The sequence below is a fragment of the Leptinotarsa decemlineata genome, unplaced genomic scaffold (assembly GCF_025532065.1).
Source record: "Leptinotarsa decemlineata unplaced genomic scaffold, Ldec_3_MD MMD2_tig00026354_RagTag_RagTag, whole genome shotgun sequence".
Classification (NCBI taxonomy): Eukaryota; Metazoa; Arthropoda; class Insecta; order Coleoptera; family Chrysomelidae; genus Leptinotarsa; species Leptinotarsa decemlineata.
In genome coordinates, this window is record NW_027412702.1 from 24,129,316 (window position 1) to 24,156,840 (window position 27,525).

At 35.5% G+C, this 27,525-nt stretch overlaps 3 protein-coding genes across 7 annotated transcripts in view; 2 read left to right on the top strand and 1 right to left on the bottom strand.

Annotated features, from left to right (window-relative positions):
- LOC141479878 (P protein-like) overlaps positions 1 to 8,274 on the top strand; it is a 36,764-nt gene extending 28,490 nt beyond the window's left edge. For all 4 annotated transcript variants that reach the window (XM_074184095.1, XM_074184094.1, XM_074184096.1 and 1 more), the window contains 2 exons: positions 7,889 to 7,982; positions 8,123 to 8,274. In XM_074184095.1, coding sequence (XP_074040196.1) covers positions 7,889 to 7,982; positions 8,123 to 8,207 — 179 coding nt within the window. In that variant the 3' untranslated portion in view covers positions 8,208 to 8,274. The remainder of the gene's footprint in view (positions 1 to 7,888; positions 7,983 to 8,122) is intronic.
- Positions 434 to 1,368, bottom strand: LOC141486338 (uncharacterized). 2 transcript variants are annotated; one of them, XR_012467785.1, is made up of 3 exons: positions 853 to 1,368; positions 572 to 793; positions 434 to 514 (listed from the first exon to the last, which is right to left on the bottom strand). XR_012467785.1 is itself a non-coding variant. In XM_074184116.1 (2 exons), exons 1-2 carry the CDS (start codon positions 1,021 to 1,023, stop codon positions 626 to 628), a joined length of 339 nt encoding a protein of 112 aa, XP_074040217.1. In that variant the 5' UTR covers positions 1,024 to 1,368; the 3' UTR covers positions 440 to 625. The 2 variants fall into 2 exon arrangements, 1 of the variants encoding a protein (XP_074040217.1); XM_074184116.1 differs by having other exon boundaries at positions 440 to 793.
- A 5,083-nt stretch (positions 8,275 to 13,357) lies between the features above and the next one.
- LOC141486396 (trypsin 3A1-like) lies at positions 13,358 to 26,958 on the top strand. The gene is made up of 3 exons (XM_074184273.1): positions 13,358 to 13,420; positions 19,045 to 19,135; positions 26,823 to 26,958. The coding sequence occupies exons 1-3, from the start codon at positions 13,390 to 13,392 to the stop codon at positions 26,956 to 26,958; spliced, it is 258 nt and encodes an 85-aa protein (XP_074040374.1). The 5' UTR covers positions 13,358 to 13,389.
- Positions 26,959 to 27,525: the final 567 nt, after the last annotated feature.

Here is a 27,525-nt window from a genome sequence, read left to right on the forward strand (position 1 = left end):
TCTTCTGATGACAAAGTAGACAACATACGCGCCGTTTTATTTCTCAATTCGATGCTATCCTCCAAATACCCCTCCGCCACCGTGGAACTTTTCCAACCTCCGTGTCTTTTTAAGTTAGTCATAGTTGCTCCTGCATTGGCTAGAGCAGTAGCAGAAGTGCGACGAAGGCAATGTCCCGTATAGGAAGATGAGTTTGGCAATCCTAAATACATTGCGATTTTGCTGGGGATTTTCCCAAACATGTTTTTTCCAATTGGCTGAGATGTACATTTATTTTGTCGGAAGCTCAAAAAAAATCGTTCAATACCTTTAGGGCGCAAAGACATATAAAGTCTTAATAAATACAAAGCGGAGAACTCTTTTTCATCCACAACTGTAAATTTCTTCGATACACCAGTTTTACATTCCGGTACGTTCACTACCATAACGGAATCCCGTCCTCTATATCCGATATCTTCATATTCAAAAGTTCCTGACTTCTGCATCCTCCAAAATAACCCATAATCAAAACAACCTATAACAAAAAAAAAGAAATAAATACACACAAGAGGGAAAATAAGAAAAAAATTACCTTATGCAATAAATGAATATCATTAGGAGCGTCCTTTAGGAATCTGATAACATCTTAAGGAGATAAAACAGCAGACTTTTTCGGCTTATAACTCTTACTCTTCCGTTTCAAAAAAGCCTGTAGTTCATTGAACTTGGTGATATCTCGTTTCTCATGTATAGTCACCATCGATTTTAGCATTGACCATTTAGTCCATAAAGAATTCGGACTATACGTTTCTGACTGAAACGAATAAACACAATTACTACCAAATCTACCGAAAAACATAGAAAATTCCTTACCAGTTCTTGAAAATATGCCAGAAATACAGTTTCAGTGACATCTTTTGGCATAACATTTTTCCGTGTCAGCCAGTCCAGATATATCTTGTATTCTTTTTGGTATACGGCTTCACTTTTCGATGGAATTAATGATTCTCTTGCTTGTTCAGCTTTTTTCAAAATATCCTCCATTATATTTGGGGTAGAAAACACGTTTTCACCGCAAACACAGCTTGATAACAAAGTTCTGTTTATAAACAAGTAACATAGCAACAACCTAGCAACAAGAAAACTCTACTATAATCAACGGTACCTGATTCAAATATACCGGGAAGGTAATGAATTGGTACATTTTTCCGTTTCAAAAATGAACAAAATTTTATTGAAATCGGTCAGAAATAAAATTATCTATGTACCACGGGAATTAATGAGCCTTAATAACCTCAGGCAATTGCTGTCCCTCGGGCCAGAGGCCCTCGGGACGCAAACTTTGCCATCGGTAATTAAGGCCCTCCTAATTCCCTTGATACATAAATAACTAATAGACGAAATACTTTTTGTAAAATCTATAACCTATAAAATCACTTACTTAACACTCATTCATCTTTATTTTTCCATATTGGTAAGTCCTAGGAAGCTAATTTTTGGTATTTAGGATTTTCAAATATTCCAATTGGGAGCCCCTACTGGGGATAAAAGGGGCGCGTTTATAGCCGTACTGCTATATTTTCGGAGACTGTAGGTTCGTTTCATGTTGTAGATTTGCAATGGGAAAGGATTTTCAAATATTTCGACTCGGGCGCTTCCACTGGGGATAAATGGGGAGCGTTTACATATGAAAATTACCCTTTCATCACTGTTTTGTATGTATGTTCGTTTCAAGTTGTAGATGTGCAATAAGAAATGGTATTTTGAATATTCCAACTGGGTAGCCACAACTGGGGATGAAAAGCTCAGGTTCACATAAGGAAATAACCTTTTTATCATTGTTTCTCTGTGCTAGATTTTTGGAAGCTGGAATTTTGTATGTATATTCGTTTCATGTTGTAGATGTGCCATAAGGAATGATTTTTCAATATTTCAACTGGGGATCCCCACTGCGGATCCCCCCTTTTCATCACTATTTCTCCGTACCGCTGTATTTTTGAAGGTTGAAATTTTATATGTGGATTCTTTCCATGTTGTAAATGTGCAGTTAGAAAGGATTTTTGGATATTCCAACTGGGGCACCAGCCGCGGGAAAAATCATCCTCTTTGTCTGTCAACGACGAGTATTCAGTTTTTTCTATAAACAACTTTTGATTATTTTGAATTTTACATTAACTTTCAATTTGCCTGATAAAAATGTTGTTTCCTGCGCAGTTGAGTGTTTACAGTTTACTGCTACATTTGATTATTAGGTATTGAAATTATGCATTGACGTACCCAATAACAGATTTACGTTTGTTTGAAGGTGGTTGACAATGTTTCGTGGTGTATTTCATCAGTTCGGACTTCTATTGTCTAATATAATATGAATTGATTTGAAATTCCTGAAAAAATATTAAAAAGATTAACCGAAAATAACAAATTCTTTGAACAAAAAAAACTGAAATCACAAAGAAATAACATAAAACCAAACAACCACCAAAAAAATAAAAACTGAAATATTAATAAAAGCTGAAAATTAAAAATTATTACTAAGAAAAATGAAAATTAAAGGATTCCAAACCAAGTTATGTCACGACGTTTCGATTGTTAGTATCTACAATCGTCTTCGGGTGATAACTGGACACATTTCTCCGAGATACGACTATTTATAGGACATTCGAGTGCTTTCACCTATCACCTCATCTCTCTCTCTCCGATTCATTGGTTTGAGCGGGAGATGACCGTTTGGCGGGAGTTGGTCGTTTTTCGTTTGATCAGAGGTTTCTATATGTTACGCATCGGAACAAATACGAAGGATTGGGTCCAAGTATAACACCAGGACCCGTTTCAGATTTGGGAACACTATCCGTGTCAGCTTCACGAAAACCAGGCCACCACACGCGGACTGTGAGTAAAAGAATTGCATTTACCTAGCGTAGAGATACGTAACATATGGAAAACTCTAATCAAACGAAATGAGTCCACAGTTGCGATTGAGACGTTGATGAGTGAACATCGAAAGTGACAATAGTGACATTTTTCAGTTTTATAATCCGCTATCCCCTAAAAATGTTTTAGGTCGATAAGCGTTAATAATGGAGGAATTATTGAATAACATTCATTACTTCCGAAGAAACAACTCAAGAGACGCAGTACTTGCACTAGTAGCTGCAATATTAGATAGATATGACGTTTCCAGCTTAGAGCTGGCGAAGTCATATAAATATTTTGTGAAAGTCATGGAAGGTAACAAGCAGAATCGCAAGCCAAAATATTACCAGCTTTTCGAAGCTTTGCCAAGCTACGAAAACGATATAGATGATCCGGATTTCGACAGCATACCTTCAGAGGAAGAAGAAATCATAGAAGAAAGTATACCCCAAAAACGAGCGGCCACGCCTGAGCCCTCTGTGGAAAAAACAATAAGCCCGGTACAACAGCCAAAAAAGAAAAAAGTAAAAATTCCTTACCTGAACGGAATAGTGAAAGCAAAGCCGCTGACGTCACACCCGGTACGTCACAAAACACGGGCGAGCCGGAAGGGCCTAAACAAAAGGATAAGCAGGTAGCCCAGAAGGTTAATCCCCAAACAAAAGATGACAATAAACCCGAAAGGATGGAATTAGACGGGGAAAATAAGGTCGAGGATGCCACGGGAACTCGACAAGAACAATTAAAACAAAAGACCATAAAACCTCCGCCAATAACAATACGGGCGAAGGAAAAATGGAAAGAATTTAATTCGATCGCCTCCGTGCAGAACATTTCCATCTCGCGGGCGATAAATACAAACGATGGGATCAAAGTTCATCTAAACACCATAGATGAATTCAGAAAACTAACGAAAATCTTAGACCACGAAAAAATCCCGTATCATACTTACTCGGTACGAGCCGATAAGCATCTAAGAGTCGTTTTCCGGGGAGTTCCAGAATCCTTGGAAACTGAGGACATTAAGACCGAACTACAAGAAAAAGGTTTTGAAGTTATTTCCATTGCTCGGATGAGCAAGTCAAATAGAAAGCCGATTTCATTTGTGTTAAGCGGCGTTCCCACGAGGCGTTAATCACGACAGTGAACCACGCTTTCGTGAAATACACTTCTGTGTGAACGCATAGTCGTTAAACTTGCTTTCGTGAGGAACGGCGCACGACTCAAGCGTGGATAGATCAAACCTGTTTGATTTTCAGTCGTGATATACCGTTCGTGAAGCCAAGATGTCGTCACAGCAACGTGGCATTATTAAGTTTAACGACAGTGAAACTACGCGTTTTTTGGAGTTATATTCGATGGAAAAGGTGTTATATGATCCAAGTTTGGAGGAATACCGTGATAGAGATTTACGAGCCGCCGCAGCTAAGAGAATAAGTCATGAATTAAATATTCCTGGCTTTGGACCAAAAGAAGTTGTAGCAAAATTCAAAAATTTAAGAAGCTCTTTCTGTCAAGAGTTAAAAAAAATATCAGACAGTGCAAGGTCTGGAAAAGGTACAGATGACATATACAAGCCAAAAGTATTTTGGTTTGATGGTGACTAGTCGAAACGCGAGGCGTGAACGGCACGAACCCCCCAACCGTGTGAACGTTTTATAAATTCACACTTTCGTGAGTGTCACGAACGAAAGTTGACTAGCGTGGTTAACTGTCGTGATTAACGCCTCGTGGGAACGCCGCTTTAGTCTTGGTTCGTAGAAGCCAAGCTAACATTTTTCGAGTGAAAGAACTACAAAATGTCCGCGTAAGTGCAGAAACGCAACGTCCAAGAAATAGAGTAGGACAGTGTTTTAGGTGTCAGAAGTTCAGACACACAGCGGAAATGTCAAGCAGTTCCGGCTTGCGTAAAGTGTGCCGGACGACACTTAACAAATGAGTGTAAAAAACAAAAAAACTCGCAAAGGCGAACATCCAGCCAGTTTCTCCGGTGCCCAGAACGCCAGAAAACAAAAAAACGGCCACAGATGTGCCAAACGACAGACGGCAGCCCACAAACCCGAGGACAGCCAGGCAAAACGTAGTCAGAGACGGAATCTCATACGCGAGAGCCGTATCCGCAACGGAGAATTCCCACAGCTCTCCCGAAGGTCTCCCAACTAGGGCAGCTGCAGGAAATTCTAACGAAATTCCCAGTCCTGCAAGCCATGCTTGCCGGAAAAAACTGAAAAAGAGAAACTGAAAGAACCTATGTCTGCACGACAGAAAAAAAAAGAAAAGTAGAAGAACGGAGACTTCTACAAACATGGCACAAGCTGTAAGAAATCGACAGAGACCCGTCTCTGTCGCCGAAACCCAGCTAGACTAAAGAGACAGGGATTTAGTCATGACATAACTTGGTTTGAAACCTTTTAATTTTAATTTTTCATTTTCATTAATAATAATTTTTAATTTTCAGCTTTTATTAATATTTCAATTTTAATTTTTTTTTGTTGTTATTTCTTTGTGATTTCTTTTTTTTTGTTTAAATAAAATTGTTATTTTCGGTTAATCTTTTTTGATTTTTTCAGTGTTATCAATTTAATTTATATTATATTAGACAATGGAAGTCGGAACTGATGAAATACAACAGCTTTACGTTTATTTTTGAAATATTCTCATTTTTTTTGTTATGCATTGATATAAATAGCAAGGGCGTAGGTATATAAAAACTTGTTTCGGTGGGGGTACAAAACATTTTTCTGGACTATGAAATGAACTATATTTGTATACTTAGATGAATTATTTTGATATTTGACGGAATTGGGCGTTAGTTGAAGAAAATCCATAACGTTTTCAAGAGACATTTTAGTGTGGAGTTTTCATTGGACAGTTTATCAAACCATAACACGTGGTAAGCTATACATTAGTTTCCTCAGAAGTGTTCAAACTGACTAAATTCCACCTAATTAGTAATTTATATAACAATTTGAATTATTTTACGTACATTATGACTAATAATTATTCCCAAGCTCAGGTATACACTAATCAAAGATAGAAAATTTCACCAACTCATCAAATGAACATGTAATAAAGTAATTACCATTATCCACATCATAAAACAGATTCAACATAGAGAAAAACCAACCATTCTAAAAGATTGATAACCTTTCAATTCCGAATGTAAAAACGTCATAGTTGTCGCTTCAGTCAACTAATCATTCTCTGCCAACAGATGATTTGAAAATGTGAAATTGGTCTTCACATTCAGGAAACTACTCCTATGTTCTTTTGTTCTTTGGAAAAAGATTCCCGCCGTTTGGCCAATATGAAGTTATGGGCTAGAACTCCTCTATACTCTTGATCTATCCGACTCTAAAGTTTTATTTTCAAAAATTGATGGATGTAGCCGTTACTACGTGGTAGGAGGTCATCATGAAAAATGAGAATTCAAACTTCCTTTGTTTTTATACCACTCGTTAACCTTGTTAATTTGTTAACTTGTTTAACTGTTTGTAGCAACGGTTCAACTATTTTTATATAGTTGAATACATTCGTAATCGACAGAGAAAAATGAACTGCGTAATGAATTTCATTTATCAAAATTGACAACTGCTTCATTAAACAAACATCAACATCTGAACACGTCTACAGGGCATACTCAAAAATCAAATGGAACAGTTCAAACAGAGCTAACTATACCAAAATATTTTAAAAGTTACAAATTAATTTATTTCTGATTGTTCGATCTGGGGTTATATTAGTTTGTATGTAAATATACCCCCAGGTCAAACAATCCGAAATCAAGAAATTTGTAACTTTAACATATTTTAGTTAAAGAATAGAGACAATTGGAGGATTTTTAGAAAAAATAATGTGGAAGTGGCATTCAGGTCACATGTCAGGTTATCTTATTTCTTTTTTAATGTCAAAGATAACGTGGACAAGATGGAAAAATCTGGACTTGAGCTTGAGTGCCCGGAGTGTAATTGTGTTTATGTGGGACAATGTGGTCAAAATTTCTCAAAACGGTATGTTAAACATGAAAGGTCTTTCAGATTAGATAAAAATGATTCGACGTTTGAAAACCATTCTTTGGAATGCAACCCAAATGTGAACGATACGGAAATTTTTACACTATGTAGTCAAGGATTGGAAACTCAATTTTTTGGAAATTCATAAAAATAAGCGTTGCCGATGTTACCTACTCGCTGGTTTTTAGATTGACGTACCCACATTGTCACAGACAAACACAATTCAGGTAATGAAGTCATAAGGGACCGTCTGTTATCACCTACAGTGGTGTATAGATATACAGGGTGTCAATTTGGAAACTTCCCACCTTTAATATCTTCCTTTCAGTGAACAATATGAGAAATCGAAAAAAACAGGTCGATTTTCTTGTCAACACTTTCAAAGTCTATTTTTAGCCCTCTTGGTTCAACTCCCTAGGAGGGGTAGATGTTACCCTTAGAATTTTAAATGGGAAGGGAGAGCAACTGGCCTATCATTTTGATTGACGTTCAGTTCTGCTTCCAATGGTACCCTGACTTATTATTTTTGGATGAGCATTTTCCAAAAAATAGTCGATAAAATAATCTACTTTGCAACTGTTATTGACAGCAATGTGTTTGAAAATTATCTTCTGACAGTGCAATATTCGATAGTCTGTGAAACGTACTATTGAATGCTGATAGCAAGGAATTATGTATGATAACGTTCGTATAAGGAAGTTAATAAAAATGATAATAATAAATGATTTTATTGAAATGTACTCAGTACAAGAGATACTAACCTAACCTAACAAATGACACAGAATCAAGGCAGATATTGTGCTTCCATCCAAGCAAAACATATGTTGCTGTTTGGTAAACTGTCCAGTGAAAAAATCACAACGAAATGTAACTTGAATGTTTGCTTTGTTGATGATGACAAAAGAAAAGAGATTCAAATTGTCCATTGTCCATATCAACTGAAAAAAAAGAGTTTCAATTGCAATTTGCTATGGTTGTTTCAGGAAATGGAACACTAATTGCATCCTCTTCAAACATTGTATGTGCCGGACTTGCGGAACAACACGGGCATAGGTTTAGCTTTATGCAGTTTTTGAAGTGAGTATGAAACAAAAACTAAATGAATCACTTTTCGAAAACAATGAGAATACATTTTTTTTTCATTATGTTGAGACACATGATTAGCTTGTCGCCTTCAACGTCTCATACATTTGCTTTTTAACTTAACTTGATTTCAGGGTTGGGTTTCCAGTGATGTTAACCAGTACCATAGTAATAACTATATACTTAATACTGTGTCATGTAGTTTTCAGTTGGCACTAAGTTGTATTTTAATCTTATAATGTATCTACTTTCGTTTTTTATTTGAAAAATAAAATATCCTACAAGACGAGACTACATAAATTATTCCTTTGACATGAACAACTATACTATTTTTGGAAAAGGAAGGTTTTGGTTTTTCACTTTTCCACCTCCATACACAAAAATGTGGGTATCTTCCAAAAAAGCAATTAATTTCGAAATAAACTCTTCAAAAGATGTGAATAGCATACCTACAAAGAAGTAACTTTGAGACACAAACTGGAAAAAAGGCCCTTTCAAAACAACTACTTTTATAAATTGAAAGGGTTATATTTTTAGGAGTGACAAATTTTTAGGAAAGAAAGTTTTTGGCTTTCTACTATTCCAGATTGATACCGAAGAACCTTAAGGCAAGTGTCTTACGGCGATGATGTCCACCAATGAGGATGACAGTGTTCCTTCTAAGTGAAATTTTATTTCTTTCATTAATTATTTCCTGTAGAAATCCTGTGAATAACATCTGATTCTATTCCATACGAATGTTTGGAATACAAACTGAGTAGAGAAAGTAGCTGCAAAGCACTTATCCTAAAATTGACATGTATGTATGAATGGTATCATGTACAAAAAACATATGCATGTAACATTTAGAAAAAATTACAAAATTAAAAATGTTATAAAAAATTATGTGGAAATTGTAACAATTTAAGAATGCGTGTGTATATAAATAAATAACATTGAAGACCTTGGCTTATCAAAGCCCCTGACGTTCGCTTTTCTCAGGTCGAGTGGGCTGAAGTCGGAAACTGAGGGGTTCATCATGGCTTGCCAGGATGGTGTCTTCAACACCTTAGTCTACCGCAGTCGCGTGATGGGTATAGAGGTTCCTGACACAAGGTGCAGGGCCTGCCGCGAGGCGCCTGAGACCCTAATGCACTTGCTATCAGCATGTCCAGCATATGCGGTCTCGGCCTATATCCATCGACATAACGCGGCCCTAAGAGTGCTATATTACCATCTACGGCACTCTTACGGTATTGACGAGACACCGGTGTTGCCCTACGCTCCGGGGATATTGAATCCGTTGTGGGGAACGAGAAGTGCCGAATTTATTGGAACTATTCGTTCCCCACCCTCAGGCTCATACAAGCTAATAAGCCTGATGTAGTCCTTCTCGACCACCAGACCAAAACGATATTTGTCGTGGAGTTTTCAGTTCCTGGCGAGACGAATATCGTCAGAAAAGAGGAGGAAAAACGGATAAAATATCGAGATTTTCTCTTCGAACTCCGCAGACTCTATCCAGATCACTCTGTCAAGATGGTCGTTCTGATTGTTGGAGTCCTTGGTGGAATGATGTCTTCTCTACTCTCGAATCTAAAAATCATACCGGCTTGCCGCACTAAGGCAGAAATCTTAGCCGCACAGATGCAGAAGGCTGTCATTCTTGGCTCACTGCGTTTGCTCAGGGCACATGATTCTCGGACCCAATGATCACTTACCCCACGGTGTGGGAGTGGTCATTGGTTGATTATGCTGGCGCGCCCTCCCGAATGTGTCGGGGCTTCGGGGGATAGGGCCTGACCAGCGCACACTACGGTGAAAAAAAAAAAAAAATAACTTCGTTCACTTAACAGGTAGCTGTACAGAATACAAAATATAAATACATTTTAAAATAATTATTTAATGAATAAGACAGTACAAAACAAAAAAAACATAACATATCGTGTAAAATACTGTAATTTAAAAAAATATTTTCAAAACATGAAATGGTAGATGAAAAAACCATAGTAGGTAACATAAAAATTGGGCGAGACGAATTATATTCCCTACAAAGTCTGAAAAGTCCAATGTATTCCTTTGTGGAATGAAAGCAATGCGTCAAAAGTAAGTTATTCATCCTTATTTCGAATAAATTTATACTTAATGATTTCAATTTTGGTGGCAGTATATTGTAGAGATATTAATTCAGTGAATTTTTCTTGGATTTGGTTGGGCGGAACCTGTTTCATCTCAGATTATCTGCTTGTTTGGTAGGATAGCTATGTATGTCCGATTGCTTGGTAAGCATCGAGGAGTTTTGTGAATCTCTGTTAGAACTTGAAAAATGTACGAACACGGCAAGGACATTATTCTGTGTTTAATGAACAAATGTTGGCAGCATAGCATCATAGCAAGCTATGAGAATTTATTTTGAGATTAGTTACTTTCTCACCTTCTTTGGAATATTCCCACATTTTTGTATGAAGATGGAGAAGTGGAAACCCAAAACATTTCTTTCTCAAAAGTTAATCACTTCTGAAAATATACTCCTTTCAACTTAAACAAGATTCCTATGACTGGGATTTAATCAAATGAGCGAAGGAATGCCATTACGTACTGTCATTAATGAAATGAGTAGATTCAACTCATTCGTGACATTATTATTATTTATTATTCATTCAAAATTGGGATACAAACAGGTAAATACCCATCCACTAAAAGTAGTGGTTACAGAGATAATCAGTGCAGCAGATACAAGAAAAAATAAAAAATAATGAATTTACAAATTTCGTACGCACTAACCAATTATTCATTATTTTTGCTGTGTTGAATATTCTTTTCATAGTTACTTTGAAGAATATTACCTCCACAAATGCTCTACCAGCTTTTCAACAGTGGAGACGGGAGTGGGTATAAAGAAAGAAGCAAGGAGTAAATTAATTTTAGAATCTTTTATTGATGAACGTTATGGGAAAGAGAGCGTCGGCAAATATAAAGAAAAGCATTTTTTTTTAACAATAATAGAAGGTAAAGAAAAATTGTAACGAAGATTGTCAGTTATAACTTCCGTGACCAATCTACAAAATTTGATTTATTCACAAGGAAAAATAAATGATATTAAAAGAAAGGATTTTGTCACAATGATTTCCTTGTTGTCTAATTCAACTGATGAATTATGTACCCTTTAATATGCATACCTTCGGTTTACAGTTGCTCAAAGGTAGCAAAGGTTTTAAAATTTCAACACAATACACTAAACTAATATAATTGATACTAAGTAAAAGTAGGTACTTTATAGCTAGATGTAGTGGGTTGCGCAGTAGCGCTGATAGTTTTGGTAGTGCTGTGATGTTAATGCGTCCCGTTCAGACCCAAATGAACGATAAAAAGGAATAATATTACCTTCTTTGAGACATGATGCTTACAATCACCCGCCTACAATCATCTAACAGTGGTGAGTCATCTAGGAGTCCAAGAAGTGGAGATTCGCCAACCGCTATTCTCAAAGTTAAGGAGATTTTAAGGGCGTTATCAGTTAGCAACGAACAGGCAAATGGAAAATGAAGGCCTAAAAATTCATACATGTCTGAACATAATTTCTTGCAAGCAAGAAGGTCGTATCAATAAAACACAAAATGTTTGTTCATACCTGAGATGGAGTGTGGCCTTTGAGATGTCCGAGTTCTCCGACAAGGTAAACTTCAATTTGAAAGTTTCGAGTAATAAATCCTACGACAGTAGATAATTGATTATCTCCCTTGAGATAAATCAATTGTCGATTCAGGAATACTTTGGAACCTTCTTCAAATCCGCAAAATTGCGATGTTCTTCCGTGTCTGGTACAAAACATCTACGTTACTACAGTATTTGTTGAAAGAATCACACATTCTAGAAACTGGGGTGTTTCTGCCTGAATTTGAGTTGCTACAAAGATGCTACAGATGCTACAAATGCAATAAGCATATATACAGACGGCCTGAAAACCAAAGAAGGCACAGGATGTGAAGGGTACTTCAGATCAATAAGCCTGAGGATTAAGTGGAAATTGGAAAAAATACCAGCGTGGTTCAAACAGAACTGGCTGGTATCTCAATTGCCACAAAAGAAATAACCAAGAAAGGAATTTCTGGCGAAAACATAACAATCTTCACTGACAGCAGACAAGTCCTATTAGCCTTGAACAGACAACGTGTTACTTCAGGGCTAGTACTAGAGTGCCCATGCTCAATACCTAAAGAGATGGGATGAAATCAAAAGATGCAATCTTGCCAGGATCACCCTGGGCGACCCTGGAAAGCTGGCACCGAAGAAATATCTGGCGATGATCAGGAAAAATCTATGCTTAACAATAGGATTTCTGACTAGCCACTGTCAACTAAGGAAACGCCTCCACCCGACGAACTGCCGACGGTACTAAACTTATGATTTGTACATCAAGAATAAAAATAAAAAAAAGCAAGTACTTATTATTAATACATATAATCAGGAATGATGAGTTCAGTATATGTTAAATAATCATAACATATTTTCATAATTCATTTTTTATAAATATAAAATGAAATACTGTCTTTTTACCAATATTAGTGAATCGAATGTGAAATAGTCATCAAAATAAGCAACATGCATTAAAATTACTATTCACAAAATTTTACATTCACAAAATTCCGTTTTGGATATAAATTTTGATTAATGAAATAGCATTTACTTCTCATATATCCTATGGATATCCATAAGATATCCTTCGACGGATATTCATACGCTTGTCCTTCACGGACATCCATCGGATATCCATTTCAATACCGAGATATCCTGGACCTGAAATGGATATAAAACGGACATCCTGTGTTATCTGGGAAATTGCAAAGAAACGACCGCAAATGGCAAAGAAAAAAATGGTTTCATCAAGACAACACATTGTGTCACAAGTCAATCGAAACAATGGCAAAACTACATGAATTGAACTTCGAATTGCTTCAACATCCACCGTATTCGCCAGATTTGGCTCCCAGCGACTACTGGCTGAGTGAAGAGGTTATTGCTGAAATTGAGGACTATTTTGATTGTGTGTAGCTCTTGATGAAGATTATGTTGGTGATTAAAGTCATTTTTGAACAAAAAAAACTCGTTTTCTTTCTTAGGCCCAGGATTTTTCAGCCCATGTGTTATTTCATATTGGGGGTCTAGGCCAAGAGCTCACCATGATCATAACCGACATTGTACACGCATCTTTACTACTGAGACCACTGATATTGAATTTTATTTCAAAATAGGTGAATGAATCGAACAAAGGGCACCTTGAAATCATGATTCCGGAGTTGCAACAGACAGTGACAAGCCTACACTAATAGCTCCGAACCAATTTCAACACAACAAGGTGAAACTGATAAAGCGAGCTATATAGGTGATAATTTTGAATATTCAGAATAGAATTAATCTAAAAATGTTCGCGTTGTGTTCTATACTGAGCTTAAGTAAGTTATAACTGTTAACATTTCTCGCAGTGTTTATACTTTGGATTATCTTGATTATTTTATTGTTGGTACCTAGTATTTCTGTTGTTAAATTTTACGTTTACATATCGTTAAACTTTATGGATGAGAGATTATACATTGATATTTCGCGATTTTCCAATATACTCGTGTATACCTGATGGGATCTACTTGATAATCTAATTCAAATTTACACATTTATATGTATTTACAGATAAACATTAATTATAAAAAAAACATCACTATGACTGTCATATGATACAGACACATTACCAATTAAGTTAGGTTAGGACAGATCAGGTTAGGTGAGATTATAGTTGATATTTCACGATTTTTAAATATACTCGTGTAGGTTTATGTGAATCTACCTAATTATCTAATTCTATAATACAGGCGTATAATTAAGTTAGGTTAGGACAGATTAGGGTAGGTGAGGTTTGGCTGAAACAATCTGTTTTATTTACTAGGCTTTGCCTGTCAAGGTTCGCTTTTCAGCATAGAGTGAGGTTATGCAAGGTCACAGAAAGCTCAGAATTTAGTGAGCGTTCTAAAATATAGTCAAATTTTTTGGGTTTATTCATTTCGTTGGGATGAACGAATGATTATCGATAGTGATTTTTATAAGATTCAAAATAAACATATGTTTTAAAGTAATCATCATAAGTGTTAGATTAGGTGTGAGGAATAACACGTTAAAAAGTGAGATCTCGTTAATCCTTAGCTCGCAAAAGTTTCGACTACTGAGGGTTGTCGTTCGTAGGGGTGCGACAGCTGGTCAACGGAAAAACAGACTTTAAACAGATTTTTGAACAGATATAACATCTGAATATTATGAAAATGATTAAAATAATATTCTGAAGTGAAGAAAATGAAAAATGGTTTAATTGTTGAAATACGGAACATAATACGGATAATTGTTCGAACATATTCAGGATTACATTCTGTTTTATTTTCTATGCGCTGAATATAGTGAGAAATATGTATTGTAATCAAATCATTGGAAATTTTCTATCCAATTTTGTATTTTTTTGTGTACCTGAATACTGACTCATTAAAATTTTCTAGGTATAATTCTCCACTGGGTACAACATAAGCTTTGTTTCTCAAGAAAAATGAAAATTCAACTCGTATGTTACTGAATACAAATTCAATAAGATGAACGATAGTTGAGTTAATGCCAAAATTGGTATTTCTCAATTGAATCTGAAAACTGAAATTTTCGAATTATTAACAGTTGTTAATGATAACGCCGACTGGAGTTTAATTATATTCGGTTCTAATCAAAATACTCTCATCGGTTGGATTCCGTATCAACAAACCTGAACGTGAAATCGCATCATATAGTTTCACAAATTCTGACAACTCGAAAGATCAAACGATAGTCACCGAGATTTATGAAACAAGTAATATAGATTGTGGCAAAAAAAATCTCATTCGGGACTTTCCTGACTCTGAAAACATGATAATAAATTGCTCCACAATTGGTTTAATTCATTTCATATCTAAGCAGAAAAATTTGTTCTTATCATTTGTAAACAATTTCAAGGATATCTGACGAATTATCATAACGATATATCGCCTGTTTTTTAAGTAGAAATTGGGTTATATAAATAAATGATACATGTATATAAATGAACAACCATCAATCTCAAAAATGATGTTTTGAATCAGAATAATGGTAGTGATCCTTGAGAGAAAATTCCTGCTCAAAGTACATGGTGAAATCGCATGTATCTTTCTACATCAGAAATGTATCATTGTATTTTAGAAGATAAAATTAAAAGATGAAGTAGTCATAACATCAAATTGCCAAAAACGACTTTCCTCGATGGGAAGACTTAACAGATTGTTTATGGTCTGGATTCCTGGCCATACTGGTTTGGAAGGAAATTAGGCTGCTGACTCCCTTGCAAAGGAGGGTGCTGCAAGTAGCTTCATTAGACCAGAACCTATCATTGGCATCGATTTAGGCTTTGCCAAACAAAGATTGAACACCTGGATGGTAAGAAGATTTATGGACTTCTGGCAGACTCTTCCAGAATTGGCTCACTCCAGCTTATTACCAAACAGTTATTGGACTACAGTAGGGATGAACTACGAAGTCTAACAGGCCTTCTCACAGGTCACTGTCATTTGAATCATCATATGCAGAGACTTAGACTATCGGAAGACAGTCCTGAAAGACTACTGCCTTAAAGACCACTTACCATACAAACCCAGCTTCTTTACGAAGCTGGGTTTATTTGGTCGAGTGTGAATAGGCGTGAGCCACAATAAACCCTTGCGGGTTGCGGTAGAGGGTCGAATAGACTCACTCACTTTGGACCTAACCTGACCTAACTCATAACATGAAACTCCCACATTTTTTTAACTGAAAATTTGTATCATGACCTACAAAATTTCCTGATTTGAAATATTTTCAATTCATCTTATCCAGCTTTTCAAAAATTTGATTCCATGTATAAAAAGACAGAAATTAGCTGTCAAAATATCATCAAGGAGTTGTAAAAAGTGCTGTCATTGTTTCATAATCAGATTTGCACATGGTTGTTTTTCGAATGTAACAGTTGATGAAATTATGAATCTCAGAACATAAAAAAGTTTTGAGATACCGAAAACGAATTCAGCCTATAAATTGATGGATGTAGCCGTTACTACGTGATATAGGATATCATCATGAAAATGAGAAATGAAACTTCTTATGTGAAAGTGGTATAAAAACGTAGGAAGTTTTGATTCTCATTTTTCATAATTCAGCCTATGCTTGGCACCTTTTAGAGAATAACCACGATTTTAATATGTACTACAACATATCACATACAGAAAATGAAGGACAAAAATGAAACCTCCTAACATCTCTGGAGATCAAAAAAGGCAAATATTGAATTTTTTTAAAACGATCAACAAGAAGTTATTCATTCACCATTATTGAACTTGTTCTCATATAATGTCATCAAATGTTGCCATGAAAATAATATTGTATCAATTGTGCTTTCTAAATCTAATCGATCGTCAACCCGAAGCTAAATATCGAGAATTTGCCTTTTTTCGCAAGGTCACTTGAGCTAAGTATTGCGGAAAGTACGGCCCATGAAGGTCTACGCCTGTAGCAAAAATCAAATATCTGCATTCAAAAATGACCAAAATACAGGGATATTTTTATCTTAAGTGTGCCACACTGTATATACCAATTGTGAAATACATCTTGACATTCTGAGATCATCACCCAGAAATCCACACCAATAGATTTCACTGTGTTGAACTGAAGATGGTAAGGAGCAATTTTCAAAGAATAGAATATGGTGTACCCCAAGGAACTGTCTTGGGACCACTTCTGTTCAATATATATTTGAATGATCTATTCAGAATAAACACAAGTGGTCAAATTATTACTTATGCGGATGATACTGCAATTTTCTGCAGTCATGAAGACTGGCTATCACTTAAAATTCAAGCAGAAAGCGATATCCGTAATACTCAAGCCTTTTTCAACTATAGACTTTTAATAATTAACTTTAAAAAAAGATTTTTTCTACCCATACATATTGATGAGAGAAGTACCCCTTCTTATGATAGCCTGCAAATCACTGAAGCATCTCAATATGCAGTTGTAATAAGATCAAATATCTTGGTGTTATGATAGACAATAACCTGAAATGGAATAAACAAATCGAATATATCACTAAGAAAATACAGTTTTTAATTTATAAACTCAAAAATGTTAAATATATTCTAGATTTCAAAGCAATAAGAACGATATATGAGGCGTTAGTGGAACCACATATTGTGTATGGAATATTAGCATGGGGAGGTTAAAGTAAGTCTTACCTCGAAAAATTAATCATTGTTCAAAAGCGCCTACTTAAAATTATATTCAATAAAGATAAAAAATATCCATCAAACAGCATAATTCCAAGCACGAATTGAAGAACCCGGAACACCAATACAATACAAGGAACAGACAACTCACATACTTGACTCCTTTTATGAGAAAATCAAAAGAAAAAAAAGTCTAACATATTTGAGTCCCAAACTATACCAATGTCTTCCAGTTAAAATTCAAAATATTTCAAGGCCAACTACATTCAAGTATCACCTGAAATTGTAATTTTTTCGTTGCCCAGAACAACAATTCAGTCTTATTGACTAATCATGCCATACAAAAGAAAAATCTGATACTTACCTCATATTTTAATATACCTCATTGAATATGTACACATCTTTTATATCTATATAGCTCTACATTTATATTTCATATTCATTTTGGTTTTATATATATATATATATATATATATATATATATATATATATATATATATATATATATATATATATTATATATATATATATATATATATTTTGTATATATATATATATTTGTATATATATATATATATATATATATATATATATATATATATATATTATATATATATATATATATATATATATATATATATATATATATATATATATGTAGCCCCATTTCATCCAGGCACACTACAACCACTACAGGCGGGAGTGGTTTTTTCACATGTTTATTTACTGCTGACTGCTTATGTTTATGTACCTTTCATTTCATTTCTAAAAAACGTGTATTATTTATTTTATTTATTTATTTTATTTATATCCCTGTTCTACTATATCATTTTGCATCATTTACGACTGGACTGATCTAGTCATCACCCCAAGACGATTGTGGATACCAACAATCAAAATGTCGTGAAGTAACTTGGCTTGGAATCTCTTAACTTTTTATTTTTATTTTTTGTTCGATTATTCAATTTTTACTTGTATTCTATTTCACTATTATTTCATTTCAGGTTTCTTGCTTAATATAACTGTTATTAATCTGTTTAAAATCTGTTTTTCCGTTAACCAGCTGTCGCACCCCTACGAACGACAACCCTCAGAAGTCGAAACTTGTGCGAGCTAGGGATTAACGAGGTCTTACCTTTTAACGTGTGATTCCTAACACGGAATTATTAATGAAAAGAGAATGCGGATGTGCCAATTTAAACAACGGAGACTATGAAAACTAGACTATGGAAGGGTTGCAAACTCAATTATTTAGAAGCCTTGGAAATTAACAAGCATGAACATTGTGGGTGCAACCTGTTAAATGATCGATCTCCGGTTTTTTAAATTGGCACATCCGCATTGTGAACTTTAAATTCAAGTATCAATCAAGTACCTGAATGGTACATATTGGCGAATGTAATGAATCATTGTTAGTTTATTGTATTAGTTTGAGAATGTCCATATAGAACGTAACTGCAGTAACGTTAGTTACAATTAAAAGTGGTAAAACACATAGAAATTTTCATTTCTCTTTTCATTATGATCTCCTACCACGTAGTAACGGCTACATCCATCAATTTATAACTGTTATTTTCAGCTATTCATTTTTCAATTCTTATCTTTTAGTTCTCTCAGGGATTTCAAATCATTTTATACAATATCAGACAATGGAAGTCCGAACTAATGAAGTTCATCATGAAACATTGTCAATAACCTTCAAACGAACGTTTCAATAACTTGTTTTGCCGATTTTTAACTTTGTATTCGAAAAAATCTAAACACATTAGATAATTAAATTTCGTTAGTTTTATTAAAGGACTCAGTACACGCAACTTCCAGAATCATAGGAGGAAGGTCTGTTCAGATTGAAGAATTCCCCTATCAGCTGAGCTTGAGGTGAGTTGATAGTTACCTTTATGAGAAAAATAGGAATATTAGACGATATTTCCCTGCGACTATGTAGAGTAAGATAAGTATGTAAGTAGAAAGAAAAGTCTCAAAATCCAAACTCTAAGACTCATAGACGGGCTATCCCAAAATTGTTTCAATATCAAACACCAAATTAGAAGTAATTTTCTGATTTCTTATAGCTTTCATCAGACTTCAGAAGCCTGCTATAGGCTTATACCTCTTCAGGGTTAGTGAGTTGTATGTGTGGTGTCTGGTGTAATGATGTCCAGAGTAGTGTTGTTTTAGTTGTCATGTGTTCCTCTTATTTTTTGTCTTTCCGAGTGGTCCGGGTCAGTTGCAGTGGTCATTGGGGTTTTTTGGGTACGTGTTGTAAGGCTGGGGCTCATGGCTTCAGATTTCAGCTCCTTCCAGGACGCAGCTGTCCGCAATCTGATTCCAAGTGGGTATTCCTCTAGGATATCCTGAATCTGCTCCGGCGGATCTTCCACTGTTCCCAGGAGTCTGGCTGGGGGAAATGGGAGCTTCTTCCTAGGAAACCTTCTGGGTCCTCCACGAGGATTCCACGGTGTGGTCAGCAAGTTGATGGCATCGGTGTTGCTACTGCTCATCGTTCTAGTCGCGTATCGTCCCTGAAGTTCCTGAAATTGTAGGTTGATTGCTGTAGTGTTAATTAGGTTATATAAGTTTTGAGATGGGTAACGGTAAGAGAGGTTGTGGATGTTGCGTAGGATTTTTCTCTCGGTAGTTAGGATACGGTGGGATAGTCTCGGGGGAAGCGTACAGTGTATCATCGCTTTGTAGGACTGATCTCATGAAAGATTTATAAGTATGTAGGAGAGTTTTACTGTCGCATCTCCCGAGCTTGCCTCTCAGTGCTTTAAGCAGGTTTGCTATTTTCTGGACTCTGTTCAGAGTTTGTCTCAGGTCGTCCTTCCAGTTGAGGATTCTTGTGAAAGTGACCCCCAAGTAGGACACTGAATCCTGGAGTATGAGGTTTTCTCCTAAGAGTATGAGGTTCAAGTTATCGGGATTTAGTTTAGGGCGGGTAGAGGTGTGAGGATGTCGGAATGGGATGGTTTGGGTTTTGGTGGAATTGATTTTGATATCAATCCCACCAAAACCCAAACTGTATACTTTTACAAGTAGTTGTGGTACATTTCTTGTTTGGAACCTTTGGTGTAGTAATGCATATTACTGGAGTTTCATCCCAGCACCAAACCGTTATTTTTAACATTTTGACACGTGTTTTGATCACCAAGTGATCATCTTCAAAAGGTTTAATCTCCCTCATGAAGATGATCACTTGGTGAAACACGTGTTGAAAATAACGGTTCTGTGTTGGAATAAAACTCCAGTAATATTCATTTGTTACCTTTTTGCAAATTCCCTTCATTTTATCATAAATAATAGATACTAGTTACTACTTGGCAGATACTACATTCCGTGAGAATTCATTGCGAGTTTCATTATTATGACATATTTGGTGCTACACATTCAAATGAAACATTGGAATGAAGTAAAATCTCATGACCAGAGTTTTTGGAACTCTTTACCAGTTCCAAGTTGGATCAGATACAAAGACCATTGGTCAAAGTTTCATCATCCATAATTGCACCCTTGAAAATCTTGGATGGTTCTCCAGCAACATCAACAGCAGAAAAAGCATTTGCTCAACACCTTGTATAACTACCACAGTTAATATTCAGATCATATTCCAGGCAAACACATGTCGGTGTTCATGTTATACATTCTAACAGGTTGTTTTGAAAGTTTTGTCTGTTTTTACTGTCATAGATCAGTGAATATTTATTCGATTCAATCGAAATAAGCGTCATAATCAGTGTACTTTTGCCAACGTAACACAGGTAGACTGATTCCGTCAGCATGAAAAAATGTGATCGGGATTCGATGAAGTCGAAGAAGGCCGTTTCCGCCAGGTCCTGATTGGAGAAGGTTCTAACGCTGAAAAAGTTGTCGAAGTGCTTGAAAATAAGGTTGTCGGTTGGCGAAAGGTCTGGGGAGTGTGGTGGGTGACACAGAACTTCGACGCTAAATTCGTTTGATTTCCGTTCGGTGATTTGTGGAACGTGCAGACAAGTGTAGTCGTGGAGCAGGATTGGACCTCTTCTGTTGACCAGTGCCGGCTGCTGCTAATGCAATTATTCCTTCGATTTTCTCACGATAGGACTCTGCTGTTTAGGTTTGGCCGGTTGCAGAAAGTTCTAGTGGATCACACCAGCCCCTGACCACCATACAGTAACCATGGTCTTTTTTGGTGGGTTTTCGCCTTTGCGAAGTACCTGGGTGTCTCATCGGTGTCCAAGCACTGTCCTGAAAGTATACTGTGGTCGTAGAGGATTCACGTTTCATCACACGTGACGATCCGATCCGAAAAAGGATAGTTTTGGTTGCGCAAAAGCAAAGAAGGACATATCTCGGAACGTGACAATTTCTGTGGATGGTTCAAATCGTTGGAACCCACTTTTTCGAGCTTTTCGACTTTTTCAATAGGTATTGAACCATCAAAAATCGCATGGGAGCTGACGCCCAGTCTTTTGCCATCCCACGCACCATTTCTAGAGTCGCCAAAGAAACATACCATATGTAAACATAATAGACTGTATAGTAGTTCAAGCTATGATAGGTTCTACAAGAATTGTATCGGAATTAACTTGGAGAGCACTCTGACCAAAGATAATCCTTTCTTATCATTTCTCAGCATTTTATTGGACGTGTATGATAAGTCTTTTCCTATACAGAAGCGTAAAAAGCCGTGGTTGACGAAACGACTTAAAAAGTCCTCAAAAACTTACGTTCACTGCATTACATTAGAAAATTTACGAATGACCAATTTATCTGTATGTACCTCACGAGGTACTGTAAAATTTATAAATCAACTATCAGGTTAGTAAAGAAAATTTATTACAGAAACAGAATTGGAGAATCAACTAACAGAATTGAATAGACTTGGTCCATAATGAATGACCTCAGAGGAAAATCAAAGAAAACAAAGGTTGATTTCCCATTAAATCCTAACGAAATAAACGAATTCTACTGCACTATTGCTCAAAAGCTAAGCAGCACTATTCGCGTGCCCTATGATCCTTTAATCAATCTAGAAAATATTAACATTGATGATAGCCTCATTTTATATAACACAGATATTCATGAATTAATTGAAACCTTGAACGACATATAAAATAAAAATAACCGCTGGGTATGATGAGATTTCGGTAAAAATACTTTTGAATCTACCAGGAGATGCATTGGAAATTTTAGTTAATCTCATCAATGCCTTTTGAGAAACTGGCTCATTCCCTCCTTCTTTTAAGACTTCATTGTTATTTCCCTACATAAAGGTGATCATTTTCATAATCCTTCCAATCTGCGGTCCATTTCTCTAATTCCGTTCCAGACGGAAAAAGATACAAGTGATGCAATATTCTCTTTCCTTTATAAACTTCATTCAGAAATAAATGCTGGTGAAGTAGCTGCCGCAATTTTCTGTGACCTTTCGGAAGCTTTTGATTGTGTTAATCATGAATTATTACTCAAAAAACATCACCGGTATGGCTGCCGAAGGATGACGTACAATTAGTTTCAATCGTACCTCTCAGGCCGAAGTCAAATGGTAAGAACATCGGAACTCTCAGAAAGCAGGGCAATCACATCTGGTGTGCCACAGGGTTCTGTGTTGGGTCCAGTTCTGTTTTTGTTGTATATTAATGATTTGACTATGATAGATATATCTGGCAGCTTTACTCTATTCGCGGATGAAACAAAAATATTGTGGAAGGAAAAAACCCAGCAGAGCTACATAAAAAATATCATCTGATTTAGAAAAGGTGAGAAATTGGTATGATACTAATTTATTATCCTTGAATGTCTCCAAAACAAATATAATAACATTTAAATGTCTGCTAAATGAACTGTCAATAGACAATGATATTTTGGAAAACAAATTGAACACAAAATTTCTTGGTGTCTATATTGATAATAGGCTCAAATTTGATGAACACGTCAGACATATTAAGAGTAAAATCTCCTCCGGATGTTATGCAATGAGGGTGGTTTCTAACGAGCTGGGTTTTCACACAACAAAAACGGTTTACTACGCTTTGATTGTATCCCAAATAAGATATGGAATACCATTTTGGGGAACATGCAGTACAACCCTTCTCTCATCTGTGTTAATACTAGAGAACAGGGCAGTAAGGTGTCTATGTAAAGTCAAACCTAAAGAATCATGCAGAAATCATTTTGCGGCCAATAATAATCCAGTCATTTAAGCTTAAATTAGGTAAGAATCTCGGAATTCGAGATACCCAGCTGTAAGTCTGTAAATACTTGTATATTGACACCCTAAACGTTGTCTCAAAACCTACATATGGTAGGGTGTAAGCAACTATTAAATTTCAAGGTCAAAGGTCACAAAAATCGGTTTTTTTGCGCTTTTTTTGGAAATATCTCATTTCCTATGGGTTTTTTGCTATTTGTATTTATTATCAATATTGTAGAATACAAAATTCTCTACAAATTCTGTGAAAAAAAATTTTTATACGGTGAACCGTTTTCGAGATAGAGGGCGGAGAGCGCGCGGTCACAGCATCACTTCAGGTCAACCGGTGCCTCCGGTCGAAAACGCGCCATATATAGTTGATGAACTATCGATAAATCAATGATTATAAATATTTGTCAATTTTTATTAACTATTATATTATATTTTATCATTTTCTTCATGCATTGAATCTATATCTATTCATATTGTATGGAGCAGAGAAGATACTTTTTCAATTATTTTTGATAAATACATGAATTATTTACAAACATTACAGTTCCAAAATAATTGTTGTATTTGACGGTAAGAACGTAAAAGCTATGGAGCAGCAGAGAAGTTTGTTTCGATGAAACAATGGTTGTACCAGTTACTCAAGAAAATTTCTTATCAAATCGAAATAACAAAGATAAGTTCATTAATATGTTAATTGAAAATTACAAGCTGCAAATATTACTACTAAACAAGCCAGAGATGATGCGGATGTTCTTATTGTTGAAACTGCAATTGAAGAATCAAAGTCTAAAAAAACTGCAGTTATAATAGGACAAGAGATATTGATTTACTTGTCATTTTAATTGGGCGTACACTGTCTTACGAACAAGAAATTTTCTTTAAAAAAGTTGGGAAAGGTAATGTAAAAAGGAGATATACTCGACTAAAAGTTTTGATAATTATCCTCATTCTAAAAAACATATTTTATTTCTGCACGCATTAAGTGGCCGTGACACAACTTCTGCGCTTTTTAAAAAGGGAAAAAATCATTTTAAAAAGTTTTTGAGAAACTGACAAATTTGGATGAACTAGCTGCAGCATTTGAGGAAGAAAATTGTTCGGCCCAGAGATTATTAGAGAGTGGAACTCAAACCTTATTGGCAGTCTATAATGCTCCGAAATCTGTGAAAAGTCTCGATCATCTTCGTTATATGCATTACGTCAAGTCTACAAAACTTAATAAACCTGTGCAGCTTTTAAATATTCCACCAACAAGTGCAGCTGCTCATCAACATTTCAACCGTGTATATTATCAAGTTCAAACTTGGTTAGGACATGATTTGGAACCCCAGGTATGGGGTTGGGCAATGCGAAACGATTTTCTGGAGCTATCATGACAATTTTACCACCTGCTCCAGAAGATTTGCTAAATACAATTTTCTGCAACTGCAAGAGTGGTTGTGGTTCGCGATGCGGATGCAGGAAAGCGGGCTTGCAATGCTCTTTAGCTTGTGGCCAATGTAATGGGCAAGCTTGTCTCAATGCTCTACCATATCAGAGCGACATTAACGAAGATGGAACCTTTGACCCCGAAATCATGGAAGAACTTGAGACAAATGTCGTTGAAGACGATAATGAAGACCAGTTTGAAATTTACCAGTAGCCAGAAGACGACGATGAAGAGGAAGAAGATGATTAAAATTATAAATTGTGTTTTTTGCACCCTTTATTCCATTTCTTTACTTTCAATAAAAATAAATGTATTCAATGATATTTTTTAATAAAAAGATTAATTCATAATTTATTTGTTTTTTTTTATCATGTAAGAAGTTATAAATATTAATTAGGTTAAAATTCAAATATAATTCCTATATTTTCATTAACAATTCTGCAATTACATGGGCAGGTAAGTGTTGTTAAATAAATTAATACTGAATAAAAAGTGGATAAGTTAGGAAAAAAATGATAAAATATAATATAATAGTTAATAAAAATTGACAAATATTTATAATCATTGATTTATCGATAGTTCATCAACTATATATGGCGCGTTTTCAACCGGAGGCACCGGTTGACCTGAAGTGATGCTGTGACCGCGTGCTCTCCGCCCTCTATCTCGAAAATGGTTCACCGTATAAAAAATTTTTTCAAACAAAATTTGTAGAGAATTTTGTATTCTACAATATTGATAATAATACAAATAGCAAAAAACCCATAGGAAATGAGATATTTCCAAAAAAAGCGCAAAAAACCGATTTTTGTGACCTTTGACCTTGAAATTTAATAGTAGCTTACACCCTACCATATGTAGGTTTTGAGACAACTTTTAGGGTGTCAATATACAAGTATTTACAGACTTACAGCTGGGTATCTCGAATTCCGAGGTGAACTTACTATAATGACTGGACTATATTTTAACCGTCGTTGCACTGTTCATTCTTGAAACTGTATGTTTGGTGCACAAACATAAAACGAAGTTTGACTTTGTTTCTTCTCCTTATACTACTCGTAATAGCATACTTGATATTGGACTTCTATACCTAACTCAACATTAATCAGGGATTCCATTTTTATAATGGTGGAAGATTATTCAGTCACTTACCAGTAGATATAAGGTCTCCAAAATTGACCAACGTACAATTCAAGAAAGCAGTTAGAAATTTGCTAGCTGATAGACCCTATTATAGCTTGCAAGCATGAATCAATTTAAAACGCGTATTCCATTTTATATTTATTTTCATTGTATTTGTACCTGTTTTTATTCAAACCTTCATTAATTGTCTATACACCATTAGTTATGCTTATATTTATACCTATAAATCTTTGTCGATGGGATACAAAATCTTCTGACAATAAAGTATATTTTGATTTGATTTTCATTTGATTTGATTCTTGATGGGTCAGTCTCCACCAGAGTCCTACAATCCTCGTCTTGGATTACTATCGGTCGACCACCACTTCGGAGTTCATCTTCGAGGCTGAAAAATCGCAAATCAACGTTAAATAGTGTGTTCATTAACACTTTCATTACCAAATGACTGGTTGATTTTTCATGATGTTTTGGCAGTGCCTTGTTTCAGTTTGAATTCTTTGAGAAAAATTGGTTTGGTTGTGAATTTCATGGCAAACTTGATGTAGATTTTGAAAGGCGCGTAACTACGTTATTTTTGGTTTGATGATGAATACAAAAACCTTTGGCATTCGATTGAATTAGAAATATTCAAAGATTCTTATCAATTAAAACATTTTTTGAATTAATTGAAAACGCGGCCGATATCTTCAATAAAAAATAGTTGGCAGTAGTGCCGACTTGAGTTTGGTCACAGTGTATATAGAACCAAGTTTATTTCTGGAAATTCATTTTAGTTTCGAGGATGATTGAATTTTTATTGTTTGATTCAGGTATAACGGGACACCGATATGTGGTGCAGCATTAATAACCAAAGATAGAGCTTTGACAGTAGCACATTGCTTCCGAAACAAGGATTGTATTCCGTCCGAGCAGGAAGCCGTAGAACAGATGAAGGAGGAATTGTAGTTATGTTAAACAAGCCATATTGCATCCGCGAAATAATCTACAGAACGACGATTTCGATATCGCCATCATCAGGTTGGAGAAACCCTTGAGGTTAGGAGCTGTTATATTTCAAATTATTAATGAACTGAACGTTACTTGATGAAAATGTTCGTGAATTTGTGTCATTATTATCAGTTTTTATATCATATGCCAGACACTCATGCTGATGGAAGTTTAGATTCCAGTTGGATTCCTTTTATCACGCATCTGTGTCATGTACGAATGTTAATAATCTCGATAAACTTATCTTGTAACCATTTTCCGCACTCAGAAATGTAAATGTTTTCGTAGGTGCCTTGATATGAGTTTATATAGTGGCGACAAAAATATTTCAAGATATTTCAAACATGTTTCTCAGATCGTCTTTGTTCGTGACAGCTTTATCAATAAAACGTTCCTTAATCGTTACCATTGGAAACACGTTTTTTCTCGAGGTGATAGAAAACAAGTATAATCCGATGTTACGAGAGTCCAGACATCATTTTCCTTGTGAGAAACTGATGTTGTACACTCTTCAGAGTAGTAGTT

Bases quoted from the DNA above. Each gene is read 5' to 3' on its own strand.
- LOC141486338 (XM_074184116.1), bottom strand. From the start codon at position 1,023: ATGGAGGATATTTTGAAAAAAGCTGAACAAGCAAGAGAATCATTAATT. The intron at 794-852 runs GTAAGGAATTTT...TATTCGTTTCAG, and splicing joins TGGCATATTTTCAAGAACTG to TCAGAAACGTATAGTCCGAA.
- LOC141486396 (XM_074184273.1), top strand. From the start codon at position 13,390: ATGTTCGCGTTGTGTTCTATACTGAGCTTAA. The intron at 13,421-19,044 runs GTAAGTTATAAC...AAATTTCGTTAG, and splicing joins GTGTTCTATACTGAGCTTAA to TTTTATTAAAGGACTCAGTA. The intron at 19,136-26,822 runs GTGAGTTGATAG...TGTTTGATTCAG, and splicing joins CCCTATCAGCTGAGCTTGAG to GTATAACGGGACACCGATAT.